The sequence below is a fragment of the Cebus imitator genome, unplaced genomic scaffold, assembly GCF_001604975.1.
Source record: "Cebus imitator isolate Cc_AM_T3 unplaced genomic scaffold, Cebus_imitator-1.0 Scaffold2, whole genome shotgun sequence".
In the NCBI taxonomy this organism is placed as follows: Eukaryota; Metazoa; Chordata; class Mammalia; order Primates; family Cebidae; genus Cebus; species Cebus imitator.
Window position 1 is genome coordinate 6166799 of NW_016107317.1, and position 21905 is coordinate 6188703.

The window sequence follows — 21905 nt, forward strand, 5'->3', positions numbered from 1 at the left end:
TTCAAGAACAGCAACATTTTAAGGGCAGAAGCAAGAAAAAACAGGGAAATAAACCAAAAAAAAAAAAAAAAACCTGACCAAAACGTTGCAGGAGATCCAGAAAAAGTTGGTATCTTAGAACTCTTGAAAGAGCTTTTCAAAGGCTTAAAAGAAGTATTAAATAGAATTAGGTCTAAAAACAGAGCAAGCAGAAATTTTATCCAAGGAAAAGAGTGTAACTTCTTCCTTGCAGGTGAGAGGGAAGGAAAATATGAACACAATTATAGATAAGTATGGATATAGAAGAAAAATATTGGGAAATTTCAGTATTCCCTATCAAGGAAGAGTGAAGCTGAAAATGAGGAAGGTGGAGATATATAAACACAAAGATACATATTTTGTCTTTGTACATTTTTGGAGTTTCTTGAGTTACTTCCAGATTTCACAGTTTAGAACATAAGCTTTGAAATCAGACCTGTCTGGTTCTGCGGGTTATTACTTGAATGACCTTGGTCAAGTATCTTTAACTCTAAAGAGTTCTATTCAAGCTCAAATCTAAAGGGTAAGTGGGAATGAATTGACAAAAGGGAAAGAGTAAGAGAAGGATATTCTGGGAAGAAGGAACTTAAATATGACTAAATCTTAAGACAGGAACTGCACTTAGGAAACTGGAAGAGAGACAGTGTAGCTGAAGTCCAGGGGAAGAGTGTATGATTTAAGATGAACTGACATTTTAAGGTGGAACTAGACCATGTTGACGACTTCTAAAGCAGGACCCAGTTAGGCAAACTGATCTTTATACCAGTAGCAACAGTAAGGCATAAATGATTCTAAGTAAGAGAATATTTTGAACAGATTTACGTCTCTTAAAGATCACTCTGATTTCTGAGGGAAGCATAGATTTGGTGAGGAAAGCAAAAGTAAATGTGCTTCCAGTTAGGGAGCAATGGAAGTAGACTAGGTGTCAGGGAATGGCAATCATCCTAGGAAGGTGACAGCAATGATGTAATGAAATGAACGCAATGTGAAAATGGGAGTGAAAATGGTAGGACTGAATGGGGAGGGGCTGTGAAAAAGAGATGTGTCAAGGATGTATTAGTCTGTTCTCACATTGCTATAAAGAAATGCCTGAGACTGGGTAATTTATAAAGAAAAAGGCTTTTATTGTCTCATGGTTTCGTAGGCTATATAGGAAGCATGACCAGGGAGGCCTCAGGAAACTTACAACCACCGCGGAAGACAAAGGGGAACCAGGCACACTTCACATGGCTGGGCAGGAGGAAGAGAGATGGGGGGAGGTGCCACACACTTTTACACAACCAGATTTCATTAGAACTCTTATCACTAGAGCAGCACCAAAGGGGGAAATCTGCCCCAATGATTGAATCACCTCCCATCAGGCCCTACCTCTAACATTGGAGATTACAATTCAACTTGAAATTTGGGTGGAGACACAAATCCAAACGATATCAAGGATCAGTTCCATGTTTCTGTCTTGTGTAAGTAGGTCATAATAGAAATATTCACCAACATGGGGCACACTAGATGACAAGCAAGTTTTAGAAGAACCTTATTGTTCAGGCTGGGCACAGTGGCTCATGCCTGCAATCCCAACACTTTGGGAGGCTGAGGTGAGGTGAGCGGATCATCTGAGGTCAGGAGTTTAAGACCAGCCTGGCTAACATGGTGAAACACTGTCTCTATTCCTGGCTAATTTTTGTATTTTTAGTAGTGGCACAGGCCTGTAGTCCCAGCTACTCAGGAGGATGAAGCAGGAGAATCACTTGGACCTGGGAGGTAGAGATTGCAGTGAGCTGAGATTACGCCACTGTACTCCAGCCTGGGTGACAGAGCAACACTCTGTCTCACAAAAAAAGAAAAGAAACTTATTGTTCAGATTAGGATCCATTGGTTTTGAGGTGTTTTTCAAATGGTTGAATTTACAGATCTGGTTTTCCAAAGAAATCTAAGCTAGAGACCCCAATTTGTTTTGAAATCATCCACAGAAGGATATGAATTAAGCGAAGGATATAGATGAATTTGCTTAGAGAGAGGGAACATAGGGTAATAAAAGAACAGCCTTGATGTTTAAACTGAAAATTTCTATCCTTTTCAGCACATCACGTTGTTTTTGTATACAATGTGTAATGCATCCAAATATATCTACATGGTACTTTCAATACACCACTGGCTTTATGGCAGTGACTTTTTAAAATTAGCTACATGTAAAATCAACTTGTAAGTATATAAGAGGAGCAAAATCAGGAATTACTCTTTAATTGTAAGTAGTAATTTTAATTCACTAATACAATGACTATTTGGTTAATTCCCAATTTTAATATGCAAGTCCATATACTATCAATGCAGAAATATCTCTATATAGTTTCCATGTCTCCTTGGATCTGAGATTCATTATTATTCCTTTTAGATCATGACTGAGCCAATGCCTCCATCCAATTAAACAGATATCGTTGCTTACTATGATATATCTTTATTGACCCATTTAGAACGTGGTAAAATAAATAGTATACCCAAGATAATCTTGTGATTTTTATGTAAGTGCATATAAAAATATCTAGTCAAAAAAATCAAAGGTCCTTGCTAGAGGTGCTGTAGAAAGCCTACTGGCCTAGTGTATTGGATATTTGGATGATAGTTTCAGCACTACAAACAAATGGTCTTGGGAAAACTGCTTTAACTCTGGGCTTGAGTTTTTTCATCTGTATAAGGAGATTAAACTAGGTCCCAAGTTTCTTTGGGTTCTAATATTTTATAACCAAAATCCTTGAAAGAACATGAATTATTCAGTAGATAGACATTTACAATCATCTTTAAAAATCCTATTCACCACTTTGCCTAGGAAAAAAAAATTCTTCTGTCACAGCTGATCATTTTTAGTGCTAGAAAAATAGCAAAGATATTCATATTGACATTTTTCTTCCAAGCTGATGCTGCGTGTGTCATCAGACTCAAAATCTGTTGGAGAAACAGTTCTGCACTTCTGATGATTTTCTAATTCTAACCTGACATTGGGGCTTTTAGCTGTGAATAGCCTCATGGCATATTCTGCATGAATTCTTGCTGTGTATTCTGAAGTCTGACATTTCCATTACACTTAAATTTGATCTGAAAAGATTTCTTTGCTTTTCAGTTTACTCAAAGTTGCTTTTTTTTAAAAGGTCGACATTTGTTATATCGCATTTGGCTTTCACCCATCACTTCAAAAGTTCTTTGAGTAAGATGTCCCTATATCATTTTCAAACTAGAAAAAGAGGAATAAGTGAAAAAAAAAAAAAAACAAGGGAAGAAAATTTTAAAAAGGAACAGAAATGTTTTTTTTACTGTCAAATGGAAGAAATTGAAAAATATATTTTTCTTTTGAAATGTTATTTCATGACTCCACTGGCCCTATTGACGTTTGCCTAAATCCTCTGGATATTCCTACGGCACTCTGAGATGAGAGAAACTGTAAATGCTTGAGAAAATAGAAGAGTAAGAACAATTCCCAAGTCTGAATGTTGGTCAGATGACTTCACAGATAATTTGAGCCCAGAGAAGACACAGGCTGAGAAAGAGACCACAAGTGCTAATTCCTTAACTTATGGCTACATAACAGTGACTCATGCTAAATTTGCTGTGTATATCAGAGGTTCTAAAAGTGAAGTCTGAGGTCCCCAGAATGCTTACAGGGGTGTCACAAGGCTAAAAATTATTTCCATAATAATCCTAAGATGCCATTTGCCTTTGTCCCACTCATTTGCTCATGAGTGTAGAGTGGAGCTTTCCAGGGGCCACATGACTTTAAATAAGGCAACAGATTTACCGTGGAAGCAGTAAGAGAATCCAGCTCTCTTCCATTAAGCCAGATGTTAAAGTGACTTGCAAAAATGTAAAACAATATTACTAACCTCACCAAATATTCTTTTTGTTTTCAGAAGTATATTATTTATATTAACATATAATGGGTTTATTAATATGATTGTAAATTAATTGATAAATATTTCTTAAATATCCTGAATTTATTTCTAATATGATAGTTATTGATAGGTATCATCCACATCAACTAAAACTCTCTGAAGTCTTCACTAATTTTTAAGAATGTAAAAATGTCCTGAGACCCAACGTTAGAAAACCACTATTGCACAACAAATCCTAACCATTGGTCACTTATTACCTCCACCTTGACCTAGAGAGTTACCTAAACACTTGGTGCTATTCCTTCCCTGCACATGTAAGCATTACCATTTCAACTTAATCCTTTGCTTGACCCTGCACTTTGTGTTTACATTGTTGGCAAGATAGAGAGTTGTTGTTTCATTGAGGTTCCCTTGAAAATAATCATGAAGTGGCTTTAATTATATCTTTCCACCTTCTGAGTTTTTAGCCAACTGTCTTTGATTCTTTTTTATTAACCCTTACAGTCTTCGTGGAGTATTTTTTTCTTTGTCTCTCAATGCTCTCATCAGACAATGGCCCATGTTCAAGTGCAGGTAATTTCTGAATGGTTATTGTACAGAGTCATATTTATCTTAGCTATGAGATCTTGTCCCTTAACAGATTCCAGAGACTCAATTGTTAGCCCAACTTGGAGGCCAACTAAATCCTGAAGAGCAAGACAGAGTGATTTGTGTTTTCTCCCTATTAAGACATATTTGAGAAAGTAAGTTAGCAAATATAAAGTGCTTAGGTGAACTCTTAAAGAATAATGAATATCCTTAAAGAATTGATTATTGTGCATGAACTCTTGCTAAGCCTAATTTTAAAAAATATTTTTCATAATAAATGCAAAGTTCTTTTTCTTTACATGATCTCCTTCCCAAGAAATAATGAAATTTTACTGCCCTTTATCTTTTTTATATCTGAAGCCAGATTTCTATTTATTACATTGTAATAATCTATTTTATGATTGATTATAAGAAAGTTTGTTATAAATGTAATTAAGGACCTAGTTGACATCAGCCTGATGAATCTTCTAACAGTATTTTGTTTCTGTTCCACATTGAAAGTGTAATATCCACTTCTATAGTAATTAGTAGTTTCAAGGTTAGCAGAATTGCTAAAAAATGTCTCCTGCTATGACATGCAGGAATTATATGTGTATTTTTCAAGCAAATCAAATAAAGCAGGATAACCTGGCTTGTGGAAAATTCAAAATAGGTTGCAGTTCTTCTGTAACATATGACATTTCAGTCTGTAAATATCACACCAAAGTCAGAGAACTAATGGGTAGCCCTCACCTCATTGAGGCTCATGTTACTGAGCGTGAAATGCCAACAACTATATCCCCAAAGAGTGTTTAAATAATTTCTGTTAATACCACAGAAAAGAAATGCCAGGATTTGTGGAACATATTTTTCCATCGATCTATACCTGAGTTAAGGGACCCTGAAATGATACCAAGTTAAGCATAAATTCTCCAGAGGTCTCCTATGTTAGAAGAAAATTCTAAGTCAACTAAAAAGTAGAATGCTTCTTCTTTTACACAACAACGTATACTCTTAAAAGGGCATGTGATTTGAAGCGTTTTTCTAGTGTTTTCCGAGTTTGCAGTTATTCATATACATTCATTAACTAGTTGGACAAGCTTTACTTTTTAAAAGTATTATTCATTTTCTTAGCAATTAATAAAACTTTCACAAAGAAAATTTGGAAAACTTTTAAAACTTAGCTTAAAAAAGAAAATTAATCTTTGATACCTCCATTCAGATATTTGGTATTAATATTTTGGTCCTTCCCATCTTTTTGTTAATCATATTGAGAAAATATACATATTTTAAAAATGGTATACTACAAAAATGGCTCTTTGTATTTTTATTTCATTAAACTTTTTTTTACTATTTTGAAGGAATGCATATATTCTATCACATAATTATATCATATTTAACTATAAATTTTTAGACATTTATATTATTCCCAATTTTGTTTGCATACACGTCTTCACACACATCACTCATCATATTCTTAAAATAAATTCCCAAGAGGTATATAGATAGATCAAAAAAATAAACACACTTCAAATTTTTTTTAATTTTTGTCTATAATACATGTTGGCCTATATTGCCAACAAGTATGAAAGAGCCCATTTTCCAGGAATTTCAGCAATACTGCTGGCATCTTTTTAAATGTGGCCAACACCTCCTAAAATAGTCAAATGCAAGTTATGTTCGGATACACTTTAATGTCAAGTTAGGCCTTAATCACATCTCAGAATGCAATGTGGTTAGTTTTATAGCTATTTCTCTTTCAGTTTCTTCTTGAACTTCAAGCAATAGTAATGAATAAATAGAGACATTCCTTTCCATTAAAGTGCAAAAAATTCTTCCCAGCATTTGCATATATTGATACACACATACAAGTTTCCTTTTTGACTGTACTATATAGGTAATGTATTACTAATTTTTAATTCACAGATAGTGTGTTATTACGATGGAAGATTTGTGGGTTTCTTGAGTCAAGAAAGTCTATCAGTGAGACTTTTCCAGCAGCATGTGCTCACTTTGTGTACCTATGTCCCATTTTGGAAATTCTCACAATGTTGCAAGTATTATTTTTATGCCTGTTTTGGTGATCTGTGATCAGCAATTGTTGATGTTACTATTGCAATTGTTTTGGGGCATCACAAGGTGCACTCCCAGTAGACAGAGAACTTAATCCATTAATGTTGTGTGTGTTCTGATTCTTCCGCCTACTAGCTGCTCCCTGTCTCTCTGCCTTGCTTGCGCCTCCCTATTCCCTGAGACCCAACCATATTGAAACTAGGCCAATGAATAACCCTACAATGGCCTCTAAGTATTCAAGTGAAAGGAAGAGTTATATGTCTTCCACTGTAAATCAAAAGCTTAAAATGATTAATCATAGTCTGAAAAGCATGTTGAAAGCTGAGATAGGCCAAAAGCTAGGCTTCTTATGCCAAACAGTTAACCAAATTCTGAATGCAAGGAAAAGTTATTGAAGGAAATTAGTAGTGCTATTCCAGCTGGGTGTGGTGGCTCACACCTGTAATCCCAGCACTTTGGGAGACTAAGGCGGGCAGATCACGAGGTCAAGAGATGGAGACCATCCTGGCTAACACAGTGAAATCCCATCTCTACTAAAAATACAATATTACCTGGGCATGGTGGCACATGCCTATAATCTCAGCTACTCAGGAGATGGAGGTAGGAGAATCCCTGAAGGCTGAGATTGCAGTGAGCTGAGACCATGCCTCTGCATTCCAGCCTGGGTGACAGAGTGAGACTCCATCTCAGAAAAAAAAAAAAAAAAAAAAAAAAAAAAGTGCTACTCCAGTGAAGACAGAATAATAAGAAAGTGAAACAGTCTTATTGCTGCAAGGGACAAAGTTTGAGTGATTTGGGTAGAAGACCAAATCTCACAACATTCTCTGAAGCCAAAGCCTAATACAGAGCAAGGCCCTAACTGTCTTCAATTTCGTGAAGCTTAGAAGAGATGTGGAAACTGCAGAAGAAAAGTTTGAGACTAGCAGAGTTTGTTCAGAGGTTTAAGAAAAAAAGCCCACCGGGTACAGTGGCTCACATCTGTAATCCCAGCACTTTGGGAGGCTGAGGCGGGTGGATCACCTGAGATCGTGATGAAACCCTGTCTCTACTAAAAATACAAAAATTAACTGAGCATGGTAGTGGGTGCCTGTAAGCCCAGCTACTTGAGGCGGGGAGGGGAGGGGGCGGGGCTGAGGCAGAGTAATTGCTTGAACCCCGGAGGCAGAGGTTGCATTGGGTCGAGATTATTCCACTGTATTCTAGCCTGGGTGACAGAGCAAGACTCTGCATTGAAATGAAAAAAGAAAGAAAAATAAAAAAAGAAGCCATATTGGTAAATTAAAGGCAATTCTTTCAAGCCCTGCCACTGATTTATCAACTAAGTTTATATAGTATTCTAAATCCTTTGTTATCATGTCAACAATGTTAACAGCATCTTCACCAGGAGTAAATTTCATCTCAAGAAACCACAGAAAGTGCTGATGTAGAAGCTGCAGCAAGTTATCTGTAAGATCCAGCTAAGGACATTGAAGAATGTGGCTACACTAAGCAACAGGTTTTCAATGTAGATGAAACAGCCTTCTACTGGAAAAAGATGCCATCTAGGACTTTCATAGCTAGGGAAGATAAGTCAATGCTGGGCTTCAAGGCTTCAGAGAACAAACTGACTCTCTTGTTAGGGCTATGCAGCTGGTGATTTTAAATTGAAGCCAATGCTCACTTACTATTTAAAAAATCCTGGGGTGCTTCAGAATTCTGCTAAAACAACTCTGCTTATACTCTATAAATAGAACCACAAAGCCTGGATGACAACACATCTGTTTGCAGCATGGTTTACTGAATATGTTAATCCCACTGTTGAAACTTCTGCTCAGAAAAAAAGATTCCTTTCAAAATGCTACTACTCATTGACAATGTACCCAGTCACTCAAGAGCTCTGATGGAGATATGTAAGGAGACTGATGTTGTTTTCATGACTGCTAACAACATCCATTCTGAAGCCATGGATCAGGCAGTCATTTTGACTTTCAAGTCTTATTATTTAAGAAATATGCTCCATAAGGCTACAGCTGTCATAGACAGTGATTCCTTGGATGGGTCTGGGTAAACTGGAAACCTTGTGGAAAGGATTCACCATTCTAGATATCATTAAGAACACTGGGTTCATGGGAAGAGGTCATAATATCAACATTAACAGGAGTTTCGAGAAGTAGATCCTAATTCTCATAGATGACAATAAAGGGTTCAGAACTTCAGTGGAGGAAGTAACTGTAAGATGTGGTAGACATCGTGAGAACCAGAATTAGAAGTAGATCCTGAAGATGTGACAGAATTGCTGCAAACTCATGACAAATTTGAAGGGATGAGGAGTTGCTTCTTACAGATGAGCAAAAAAAGTGGTTTCTTGAGATGGATTTTATTCCTAATGAAGATGCAGTGAACGTTGTTGACATGATAATAAAGAATTTAGAATACTACGTAAACTTAGTTGATAAAGCAGTGGCAGGGCTTGAAAGAATTGACTTTAATTTTGAAGTTCTACTGTTGATAAAATGCTATCAAAGAGCATCAGGTACTACAGAAAAATCATCATGAAAGAGAATCAATGGATGCAAGCTTCACTGTGGCCTTTATCTTAAGAAATTAACACAACCACCCCAACCTTCAGCAACCACCATCCTGATCAGTTCACAGGCATAAAAATGGAGGGAATACCCTCTACCAGCAAAAAGATTAGAACTTGCTGAGGGCTCAGTTGATTGTTAGCATTTCATAACAATAAAGTATTTTTAATAACCATTTTTAAGTTAATGATTTATTTAGACATAATGCTATTACACATTTAATAGACTATAGTATAGTATAAACAACTTTTACATACACTGAAAAAAAAATCTGCAACTGGCTTTATTGTGATATTTACTTCATTGTGGTGGTCTGGAATCAAACCTGCAGTATCTCTGAGGTATGTTTACACATCTTTCTCTTGAATTACCTTCAGATTTATTTTTTTCCTATGCTTTTGACTAAGGGAAGAAAAGAGATCTGGAATTTAAACAAGTGGTATTTATAAAATTAGTCCTATTGCAACCAGTGGAAACTATCTCAAAACACAGAAAGAAATATAGTTGACTTTATAGTAGGATTTTTGTGATTACCATCATCATGGTCAATGCATTTTTATTCATCGCAACTATATATGGAATGAGTTGCTAAATCCTAGGAATAGAAAAAATATTGAACAATCCTCATCTTCAGTTGAATTAGCCATTAGTTGAGGGATGAGGACACATATGAAAAAAATATAAATTCTAACACACATTATCCTAAGTGAGAGTCAACCATTCAATATCTTTGGAGTTCAGAGAAGTGATTACTGTGGACTAACAGAGCCACCTTAAGGGAATTTGATCCATGTTTTGAAGGAGGACTAGAACCTAAAGAACTAAGGGAGGATTTTCCAGTAGATGTTACAGTGTGCATGAAAGTGAAAATGCACATGCATTTTCAGAGTAGACGTAATATATCAACAAGCCAGACTGATTTAGCGAATATTATGGTAGGAGAAAAATCTAGAGTGTTTTGCTAGCCTTGAATATTTAGATTAGCAGTGTATGCTTAAGGGAAGTTTATTAGTTACAGAAAACCATTTCACGTATTATGAGAAATAAACTTACAAATACTGTAGGTGATTTGATAAGGTGTTACTATTACAGATGTTAGTACTAGCATGAGGTAACTATGGCCTAGACTAGATAGCTGCAGAAGAAATTAAGCATTAAATGCTAGAGCCATTAGGATAGAAAAGTCAACAGAACTTGGCAACTTATTAGATGTAAAAGTAAGAGAACACTAGGAATTCCACCAACTTTTATTCAACTTTTATTCCCTGCGCTTGGGCTAGGGAATCATACGTGAATGAGCCTGCCCTCAATTACGTACATAATATAGAATTTTATATAGAAGGGAGTTATTAACTCCATGAGGGGTTAAAATGTGGCTGGAACAGCTTCACAAGTAAACTGATGCTTGAGCTTGGAATTCATGGATGAATAGAATTTCACCAGATGGGAAAAGTGAAAAAAGTAATAAAGAGGGGCAAAATATTACCTTTCACATTTTAAGTCTATGATTGGAGAAAGATGATAACACAGACTACAGTGAAGAAGTGTGGTAGTAAAGCTGTTTTAGGTGTATTGCCAATGAGTTCAAATTCAACAGTCTTCTAAGAAATGTGCAAAGTGCCTACAAATCTGAAGGCATTGGGGACACATCTATGAACAAAACAGACAAAAATTTACTACTTTTCTGGAGTTTGCATTCTAGTGGAAATAAACACATAATTAAAGGTATAGTGTTCACCAAAGAGCTTTGTTTTGTTGTGATGTTCCTTTTTTCTTTCTTTTTTGTCATTTATATCAGTAAGATAAAATAGTCATATGGAAGCATAGGCAACTGACAGCTAACTTAACAAGTCATCACTTAGGCAACAAAACTTACCAAGCAACTGTTCCCTCCAAGACTTCAAACTGTCCTCACACTGACCTTGATGTCTACAAGCTTCAGACAAATGGTTTAGTAATTGAGAGCAATAAACTAGAGTCAATCACATTTAGTTAGGAGAATCTTAGAGTCTTAATGTACTAAAGCAAGCTGACCTGCTTCTAGCTTTGCATTTTAATTGCACTCTTTCTGCCCTCCACCCATGCATGATGTTATGCTGAGATCTGCTGACCTTCTCAATACTTCACCAAATGTATCTGGACCACAGTTCTCCGTAGGTTTCTTTGCTAGAATGTTCAAAGTGAGAAAAATACTGGAAATGTACTTGCCCGTCAGAAATAAGAGTTTTGACTGACTAAAATGCTCAGTTTAATGAAGAAAAAATATGTTTAGCATTCCATTTGAAGCTGCCATCAAGGACAGTTGAGTTGTGTGATACCATTGTTTACTTGACTCTATGATGGCATAGTTCCCATTTTACGCTTCGGTAACCCAATATGCTGAGAAAACGCTGCCCATTAAGGAATTTACGGTTTTCTAACCTTTACTGGAAGCCAGTTTTCAGAGCCCTCACCTGACTGGTTGAAAAGCATTCAGTTAGTTGTCTACAAAAGTAATTTGGGGTTTGTTTATTTATTTATTTGTAAATAAATTACCATAAGCAGTTCCTTCACGTTTTAAATTATGCTTTTTTATTTTTGCCTAAAAACTGTTTCTTTAGAATTAATTGTTCTTACCAAACCCTAGTAACATCTTATCATGTCAAAGCAATATGGACCCAAAATTATCTCCAAGCAGTTCGCAGGAACTTTGAATCTAATTCTTCTGATGGAGCAAGATGACAATTTGAGGAATCCATTTGAGGCTAAATTGTCTTTGGAACAGGGTTTCAAATGTTGAATGCCTTCACAAATTCATTACAGCAAAAAACATTTATTAAGTGCCTAATGGGTGCTAAATCTTATAACAGGCAAATGCCATCTAAAAATGAATAAGACACAGTTATCCAGAAGAACTTCACAGTCTAATAAGATTTAGCCAAATTAAATTATTTTTGTTTATTTATTGTAACGAACTTTAGATTTCTGGGTTTTGTTAAGATCTAGCTAAGACTGGTTAAAAAAATTAGATCCCATTTTTAATCATATATCAGATTTCCAGCTAGTAGTAACTTATTTATCAAATGCTTAGCTAAAGAAGCAAAGATTTTTATACTATTTTAGAAAAGATTTTAGATTATCTGTAATCCACATTTTATAAATAAGAAAGCTGGCAGGAATTGGACTTAAAATCACATTTCCAAAGTCTAGTTGAAAGGATTTTCTACTGCAGTCCACATTAGAGTATGGAATATGGAAAAATAAGAGTTATTTGGTGCTAACATTACCTTAATTGATTGTGTGATAATTGTTTTACCTTATGCACTGGGGGTAGAAATCATTCTCTGTTTTCCCTGAGATGTCTCATGCATTATTTCTTACTACTAACAGCTTAATGGATATATCTACTGTGTATTAGTTTTCCAGATCAAGAAATTCGTAAAGTGGCAGTTCAACAATTAGACAACCTCTTGAATGATGAACTACTGGAATATCTCCCACAGCTAGTTCAGGTAAGAACAGCAGGGTTGCTAAGGAAATCCAGAGTTTTAACTAATGATTCTCTAAAAGGTTCCCAATGAATCAACAATAGACTATCTAGAAGTGATATTTCAATTTGATGACCCAAGGGACTAATGATGTCAATATGGGTAATGCAGAATTCTCTATCTGAAATTGGTACAATTACAAAAAAGTTACATAAATTCCAAAAAGGAAAGTTTTTAAAACTGATTTCACTTATTAATCAGAACATGAAAAAATAGACGTGCTTGTGATAAAATTTTATAAATACATATATAATGATAAAAAATACCAAATAAATGTTATGTAGAAATAGTCATTTGCTAGGCAGCTTCTCATAATTTATGAGTTTCTTGCACTTCTTTAGAGGCTTATATTATTGATCATAAATTTTATCATAGACATTTCTAATACCCAAATTTTGCCACCAAATAGTACATTTTAGTAATAGCAAATACTACAAGGTTGGAATAATTTTATAAAATAATATAACATTATTTAGAAATGTAAGCAAAGAGTGATTTAGTCTGAATATGATGAAATATAAACAATTAAATTACACATTTTACACATGACCATGTAAATAACCGAATATCTAATTTATAGAAGGTAAGTTGTTTTTGTTTTTTCCAGGATGACTATATTGAGTGCTAAATAGATTTAAACTTGTGATTTTTATGTTTTGTTTTGTTTTTAATCCAGCTGTTTTTTATCTGAAAGGTCAGGTTGTTACAGTTATTTTGAATGTCAGTTGTCTCAGGTTTTGAAAAGTGGCGAGAAACTGGTGGAAGGAGCCTATATTAATGAACTTTAATAGACGATGACTTCGCACAGAGATTATGAATTTCTCTGAAGTTCTCCTTAAGAGAGAGAGCTGGTTTAGAAATAGCTGTATCATCCAGTATAATCCAATCCTTCTTGAAAATAAGGATTAATCTAACTTACAAGTTCACTGCTCATCTCATGACTCATGGATATGGCCACATGCTATTTCTAGCCCAATTCAGGAGAGCACATTTTCAGAAAAGTTTGTAGACACTAAACTCACTGGAAAGCCTCTATCTGAGTAAGTACACTCAGCATCAGGAATGTCATTGAGACCCATATTCCCGCAAATCCAATTTATAAGACAGGATGCACACAATCTAACACAGCAAATACACAGAAGGCAAAATTAAAGTTTCATCTATGTTATGATTAAAAATGAAGGTTATAAAATGTTCATTCTGAGATGGAAAGAAATCTATAATGTGATTAGAAAATTTTTAAAAACTGGAAGAACTTCAAAACATTCATTGTCCTTAGACTTCTATACTTTACCTTGAATTTCAAACTTTCCAACACATAAAAAATCCTGTCCTGTTGGTTGTTTTCTGGAATCATGCTATTTTGTTATGTATTGTCATGTTAGAATTATGCAGTCTAAATTAAAGCCATAAGAAAGAACTCTAAGACAGTAACAAAACAGAAGATATAGTTCACAGCTAAGAGTCAAATAAGACTCAGACCCAGGGGTTACTGCAAACCGGTTCAGATAATGTGGTGTTCACCAGAAAAAAATGTCTACATTCTAGATGGTTAGGCAGGATTTAGGGGGAAATTGTTATATCCGTGGGCAGAGTAAAGCAAAAAGCTTGGAAGCAAGGGAAAACAAATAGTTACTGAGTTCAAGAAGAAATAATGGGGCAGACATCTAAAAGGACAAGCATGGAAGTAAATTCTGAAACATACCTCCTGCTCAAATGCCCATATGATATGCTCACTCTTAGGGCATAAATAAAACCCATGACCTAGTCAGCCCAACATTAACAAGTAAGTGAGAGAAGGCCATTGCTGCAGTTCAAGACAGTACATGTTATTGTCTTGCTAGTTTCAGACAGCATCAATAGTTTATGCACATTTGCTGAAGTCATCTTCAGCACCCTCACGCCTTAGTAATTTATCAACTTTCCCATTCTTGGGGACAGCTAGCATATTGCTATGTCTCTTCAAGTGTATGTACAACTGGATATTGTATTCATTTTTTCCTGGTGTCTGTATTGTGGTATAAAGCCTAGCTTAAACTCTTAAGCTTTGAGAGTATGTGCGTGTGTGTGCACGTGTGTGTGTGTGTATGTGTGTGTGTGGGTGTGCATGTTTAAGAGAGAGAGAGAAATAGTTTATTAAACAATTAAATATAGAAGCTTTGTCTCTCAAACAGGAATGAGCATTTTTATGAGAACCTGGTTTTCATTTTCACATATTCAGATTCCTGGGATGATAATAGCAGCTCATCTACGGACTGCTGTCAGTGAAGTTCCTGCAGAGGGCAGGTTAAGGTGTAAAGTAGGTCCCTAAGGATAGCAGGGGCTGCCATGGTTATCTGTGTTTTCTACCTGGTTGGGTATCCTAAAAAACTTAAGAGTTGTTCACAGTGGAGATGAAAGAAAGGATTTGGGACTGAGTTATGGTAGTAATAGTCAGCTTTGAAATTTTAACCAAAATCTCAAGGTCTGATGGTTAATAATGATATACCAGTTGATGATTTCTGTTAAGGCTTTTAGTGTGCATTAATTTCATCTCCAAATAAGAAGAAATATCTATGGCTTAATAATATTGTATTTAATAATTCAGGACTTTTTGTGTCAGTTTTCTCCCTCAGCACATGGTTGAACTCCACTAACCACCTGCACTCATTTCTTATCCATAAACAAGGAAAGAAAGCAAGACTACCCAAATCCAAATGATGTAATGAATGTGTTTTGTTATTAGTCATATACCAACTCATAAAATCATTGACTGTGTTATTAGCATTTTGTTAAAATGTGCGTGCTGTTTTCTCTAGTCTTTTCTCAAGCCTCTTAAGTCTCTCTGTATTCTGCTATGATTTTGTTACTGAGAAGTAAAGTAATTGTGTCTCTTACTTCAGGCTGTCAAGTTTGAATGGAACCTTGAGAGTCCTTTAGTGCAACTTCTACTCCACCGCTCCTTGCAAAGCATCCAGGTTGCCCATCGTCTTTACTGGTAAGATTAACTAAAACAGGCAGGATGCCTTTTTTAATTGCCAACTTCTCTATGGAGCAGCTTTGGTAGAAGCAGAAGATTTCTTTACCTTATAACTGATACATATCGTAAGTTAAAATTCAGTCAGATTTGAGTCTTTGTCAATGTGATTTTTATTTAAGAGGATAATTTGTCATCACTTTCAAAATCTACCATTTGGACAGTTGCTACTGTTAAACAGGAAGTTAAATCCAAATAGAATTTCAAATCTGAATGATACCCTTCTTGTAGCTTTAAATGACAATCGTAATTTGTATAGCTACTTCTTGAAGATTTTAATATAAAATCTAGCTATGAGACCGAATGTTTTTGGAAGAACATATGGTATAAAAGTACTTTCTGTACAATGTTAGTTATAAACCATAAAATCCAAAAGCTAACATACACTCATTCTGTTAAAAATTTCTAGAGCACTAAACTTTACCCAAAGCATACATCTGAAATAGTATTAGTGAAGAAATAAGACTGATTCATGAGATGCCAGAATTTCTGTAGCAACACCTGAGGATATTACCATTTCAGTCTCCACATCATTTCTGCCAGAACTTAGCTTCTGTACCTCCACCCCACTATTTCTTCATGTACTGAATTAGGATTTTCAAAAAATGCTCTTGCTCAGAAAAGCCTGTCAGTTGGACAGTTGCTATCGGAGACTAACGAATACAAAAGATGATGTAGAAGAAGTTCAAGGACCTGGAGTAGCTTGTGAATTTCCAATCATCAGCCCAGGTTGCGTAAATGAAAACAGCAACTGTACCACTTTCTCTATACCAGGATATATGGAAGGGTATTATACCTACCATTTTCTTTACTTTAAATATCTTTAATGTTGCCATTCTCCAATTCCATATGGCATGTCCAACAATCAGGGTGTCTATAGTATATTGGAAATGGGTCCTCATGAATCTGTAGAGTTGGAAGAGGAAGACAAGGAGGAGGAGAAAAAAAGATGATGATGATAATGATGATGATGATGATTCAGCAGATATGGGTGAATCAGATGAAGATGAGGAGAAAGACAAAGTAGAGTCGTTGATGTTCCCATTCATAGGTGCCGCTGCTTGTGCCTTTTTTAGCAAGCCTTCTGCTGAAAGGGATTATTCTAGTCTGACAAATAGATTTCTCAGTGATATAAATAAATAACTACATTGTTCTCAGCATATAACAGGAAAATCATAATGAAATATTGCTCCAGGCCCTGGGTTCTATGTGACATTACATTAGGAATTGGATTGTTTTGGCTTGTTTTGTGTTTTTAAAGTAAAGAAGGAAATGGGTTGCTTTTTCTCTCTAGCTAAGGAACAGACATTTCTTTCTTTTAAAATATTTTATACTTATAAAAATAGAGAAATGGAGAGGGAATTGTTTTGAATAAATATTTAATGTGTAGCAGAAATACCTACACAAGGATAGATAGTACCATGTGACTAAATGATTCTGTGAAAAGATTTCTCGGAGTTGAGAGTTATTTATAAATGAAACAAAATTTGTAATTAGGCCAATCCATTTAGTGATTCATTATATTTTGTACTCACAGAGAACTAATTGACTAAATAATTTGAATGATAGTGGTTTGTCCTTTCTTACACAATATATCCTTGAATTTAAAGTCTTTATCATCAAGAGCTTGACTTTACATTTTTCATCACTACAACCTTGAATTTAATTTCAAGTATTCAACATGATGACCTTGAATTTAAAGTCTTCAACACTATGAGCTTTATCATGTCATTCAGAGATGCATCATTTTGAAATGCAGTATGTAAAAGTATTTTTGGGTTGTTTATTAACAAAAAATTCTTCACAATGTCTTGCTAATTCTGTTTTGTTTCTCCTTTATACCCTTCACTATCTATTTTGTGATAAGTGACATGAATTTTATGTTAGGATTAAGTTGTTTTCCTGAAACACAGATTTTTTTGTGATTATATAATTTAGAGTTAAGAATGAAATCCTTCTAATGGTAAAAACTCATATATTAAAAACAGTCATTTAAAAAAAAAAGATTTCTCATATTATCACCTACACTTGATCCTATTGAGCATAATATTTTTTGCATCCTGGTTTTCATACTTTTTTTTGCATTATTAACCCTGTAGATTCCATTTTAATTTCATAGGACAAAATTTTAACGATTATAAGTTTCAGTGACCTAAGGATAAACTTAGACCTGTGTTTTACTCTCATGAATATATGACAGGCATCATTTAATTGCTTTGGTTGATAGTTGTGACCCTTAAACAATAGGAAAACAGCAACTCAATATCAGTTTGGAGTGTCATATTTCTCTGCTTCAAGAAATATTACTCATAATGAGATCAATCTTCTCATGATAACCACTCAAGAAGTCATAGCAAAAAAAGAGACACAAGGAACTTGGTCAGAGACTATGTGATTTATGCTTATTTTCATTTTAAATGCCTAATTTACAAAGCAGAACAATTCCTCTAGTATGTTACTATAATAAGACATGAGATACATTGACTGGCATGAGGGCCTTCAATGAATAGACTCTTAACAAAGCTCTGAATGAAGTCTTACTTTCTTCAGTTTTTCGGAAAACTACTGTAGTGCTTTGTGGTGTTCTCCTGTCATACCAAATGTAGGGCTCCATTAAACTCAGTGTTTACTTCCCTTAAAACTTCACTGTTTTTTTTTATCGCAATGAGATACCATCTCATGCCAGTTAGAATGGCGATCATTAAAAAGTCAGAAAACAACAGATGCTGGAGGATGTGGAGAAATAGGAATGCTTTAACACTGTTGGTGGAAGTGTAAATTAGTTCAACCATTGTGGAAGACAGTGTAGCAGTTCCTCAAGGATCTAGGGCCAGAAATACGTTTTGACCCAACGATTCCATTAGTGGGTCTGTACCCAAAGGACTATAAATCATTCTACTCTAAAGACACATACACACATATGTTTATTGTGGCACTATTCACAATAGCAAAGACTTGGAACCAACCCAAATGCCCATCAATGATAGACTGGATAAAGAAAATGTGACACATATACACCATGGAATACTATGCAGCCATAGAAAAAGATGAGTTCATGTCCTTTGCAGTGACATGGATATAGATGGAAATCATCATTGTCAGCAAACTAATACAAGAACAGAAAACCAAACACTGCATGTTCCCATTCGTAAGTGGGTGTTGAACAATGAGAACACATGGACACAGGGAGGAGAACATCACACACTGGGGCCTGTTGGGAGGTAGGGGACTAGGGGAAGGATAGCATTAGGAGAAACACCTAACGATGTAGATAACGGGTTGATGAGTACAGCAAACCAATATGGCACATGTATACCTATGTAACAAACCTGGATGTTCTGCACATGTATCCCTACATTATTAAAATTCAGGCATATTAAACAAGTAACATAGCCAGATATCAATTTTGATTTTAATATTTGAACAAAAATATAAAAGTATATAAAATATAAAAATACATAAAAGGCATTTCTAAAGTATATTAAAATATAAAATAAAATATTGAAGACTTATCCTAATTGACTTATGATTGTTAAAATACTGGCACCATCTCGATAAGTTCATCTGCTAAAGTTGTATGAAAAGTGGAGTCATTTGAAAGGCATCAATAGGTGCACACAAAGTTCTAAATCAATGTCATATTGCAAATTCACGTAAATACAATCACGTCACTGTTTCCAAAAAGGTTGGGGGGAAAGCTTTTTTTGTGTATAATTCTCATCTTTATGAAAAAAAAATTATACCCATTTTTCCTTTCAGCGATTCAAGAAGAAACTAAGGAATAGAAAAGAATATAAATTATTAAGGACTGTTTGTTTTGAGGCCTTTGTTTGTAAGAATATGAAAAAAGAAATAAGGAAGGAGTTTTCTTTAACTTTGATTTAAGTTCAGGGGCACATGTGTAGGTTTGTTAGATAGGTAAACATGTATTATGGGGATTTATTGTGCAGATTATTTCATCACCCAGGTATTAAGCCTATTACCCATTAGTTATTTTTCCTGATCTTCTAAGGAGAGAGATTTTATACGTACATCCCCTTGAAACAAATAAAAATTAAGAATCAGGCAACATGCACTAAGCATAAAATAAAATTAATTATATTTAAAACATATCAGAGTTCAAATAAATAACTGATACCCAGAATCGTGTTTAGGGAGTGATTGCTTATGTGCAAAATGTTTGTGTTAAAACTTTAAAGATGCAGCTCGCATCTAATGATTCATTAAAAAAAATACTGAAAAATACCTTTTCTTAAAAAAAGGACTTATTTTTTAAAAAGCTAGAAACCCATCAGTCATGAGTTTAATGAGTTTTTTTTGCACATAGATGAATTACTGTTTCCTCAGATTCAACATATTCAACACTGAACCAAATATCCTGTCTTGCTCACCCAGATCTTGAAGTCTTCCTTTTTTCTCACTATCATGATCAATTGTTCACCAAGCCCTGTAACTCTGTCAACAGCACTCCCTGCTCCACAGCTTCCACCTGCAATCAGTGATCAGAAGGCTGTCTCACCAGATACTGAGCTATGAATAAGTAAGATTGGAATGAAAACCATCTTGGCTATTTGGCATCACTGTGGGTTGCTTTTCTGAGCGGGGAAATTGACTTAGGCTTACTGTGAGTCTCTTCCACTGGAAGAGTGAAGGTAGGATAAATAGCCCCTATTTTCCAAGGAAAGTAAGTTAACTAGAAGCTTTGTGTTTGAATTTAAAAGCTTTGCATCCTAAAAGGTGGCTATAAATAGAAACTGTAACATTTGGAGTTCATGCCTAGGAGACCCCTCCCCCATTACATAATAATTAATTACAAAAGTTTAAATGTAGTGCCCCTTTCCATTTGGGATAGGACACAGTTTAACCACTAGTGAAGTACTGAGTTGAGTGGTGGCTCAAGAAGATATGTCCACAGCCTAACCTCAGAAACCTGTGAATGTGACCTTATTGAGAAAAAGGGCCTTTGACGATAGAATTAAATTAAGGATCTTGAGATAAGATCCCCCAATTTCACAAGTGAGCCCCGAATCCAATGGCAAGTAACCTAATGAGGCAGAAGAAAATAAGACACATACAGAGAGAAGGTCACGAAAAGGGAGGCATTGATTGGACTGATGCAGCCCCAAACCAAGGAATGCCTAGAGCTACCACAAGCTGGAAGAGGCAAGGAAGGTTCTCCCCTGGAGCCTTGGGAGAGAGCACAGCCTTGCTTACACCTTGATTTTAGTCTTCTGGCCTCCAAAACTGTGAGAGTACATCTCTGTTATCACCAGTTTGTGTTAACTTGTTATCACAGCCAGAGGAAAATAATACAATGGACTTTATGAAGGTTCTGAGTCGAGGGCCAGGTATGTCACATCATCCAGGAAGCTTTCCCTGACCCTCTCCCAGACACCACCTGGAACTGAGTACTGCTTCCACATTGTGTCCCACAGCATATGGCTCATGACTCTGCTGGACATCATCTGACACTCCCTTAGCACCACTGCTGCCCTGTCCGCTCCCTCTCCTAGTCCACAGAGTAGCTCAAGACAGCAATCATGTCACGCTCTTCCATGTACCAATCTAGTACAGTCTCTGAAACTCAGTAGATACGCAAAGTTTTAAATATTATGATCCAACAGAAATGTTTTCAAGGCCATCAATATTTTCACACATAGTACTGGAAATTCCATGGTACTCAGGGAAAATGAAATTGCTGGTTTGCCTGGGGCACCGTCAAAGGCACTGCTGTGCGCCTCACCTGGCTGCTGTACCCACTCGCAGCTGCTGCAGTGACCGCTAAGTGAATATGGCCCCTTCCCTGGAGAATTAGCCTCTGCTTCCATGGCCCCCGGCCTACGAGGCGGGAAATCTCTAAGGTAAAACTTACATTCCAGAGCCTCCTCATAAATCAGGTCAAGATTAGACTTGACCTGAGATCTCATCCTTGTTAATTCCTGGAAATGACAGAGAAGGACTTCCCTGTAATTCTTCTCTTACTCCCTCACAAGATTTTTCCTGAAGAGCACTTCTTCAGTAAATCACAGTGAGTTTCTGTCTCACACCCTGTTCAAGAGAACCTGACCTACAATAAGTATTTCTTTTTTTTTTTCTCATTCTTTTTTTTTTTAATTGCATTTTAGGTTTTGGGGTACATGTGAAGAACATGCAAGATTGTTGCATAGGTACACACATGGCAGTGTGGTTTGCTGCCTTCCTCCCCTTCACCTATATCTGGCATTTTGTCCCATGCTATCTCTCCCCACCTACCCACCCCCCC

At 35.7% G+C, this 21905-nt stretch overlaps 1 protein-coding gene and 1 long non-coding RNA gene across 2 annotated transcripts in view; one reads left to right on the plus strand and one right to left on the minus strand.

Annotated features, from left to right (window-relative positions):
- PIK3C2G (phosphatidylinositol-4-phosphate 3-kinase catalytic subunit type 2 gamma) overlaps window positions 1–21905 on the plus strand; it is a 395898-nt gene that overhangs the window by 154378 nt on the left and 219615 nt on the right. Inside the window, exons 17-18 of the mRNA XM_017528884.2 lie at window positions 12498–12591; window positions 15510–15604. Of these exons, the coding sequence (XP_017384373.1) occupies window positions 12498–12591; window positions 15510–15604 (189 nt within the window). The remainder of the gene's footprint in view (window positions 1–12497; window positions 12592–15509; window positions 15605–21905) is intronic.
- The window catches only part of LOC119471235, an 83915-nt gene that overhangs the window by 40419 nt on the left and 21591 nt on the right, over window positions 1–21905 (minus strand). The window lies entirely within an intron of this gene.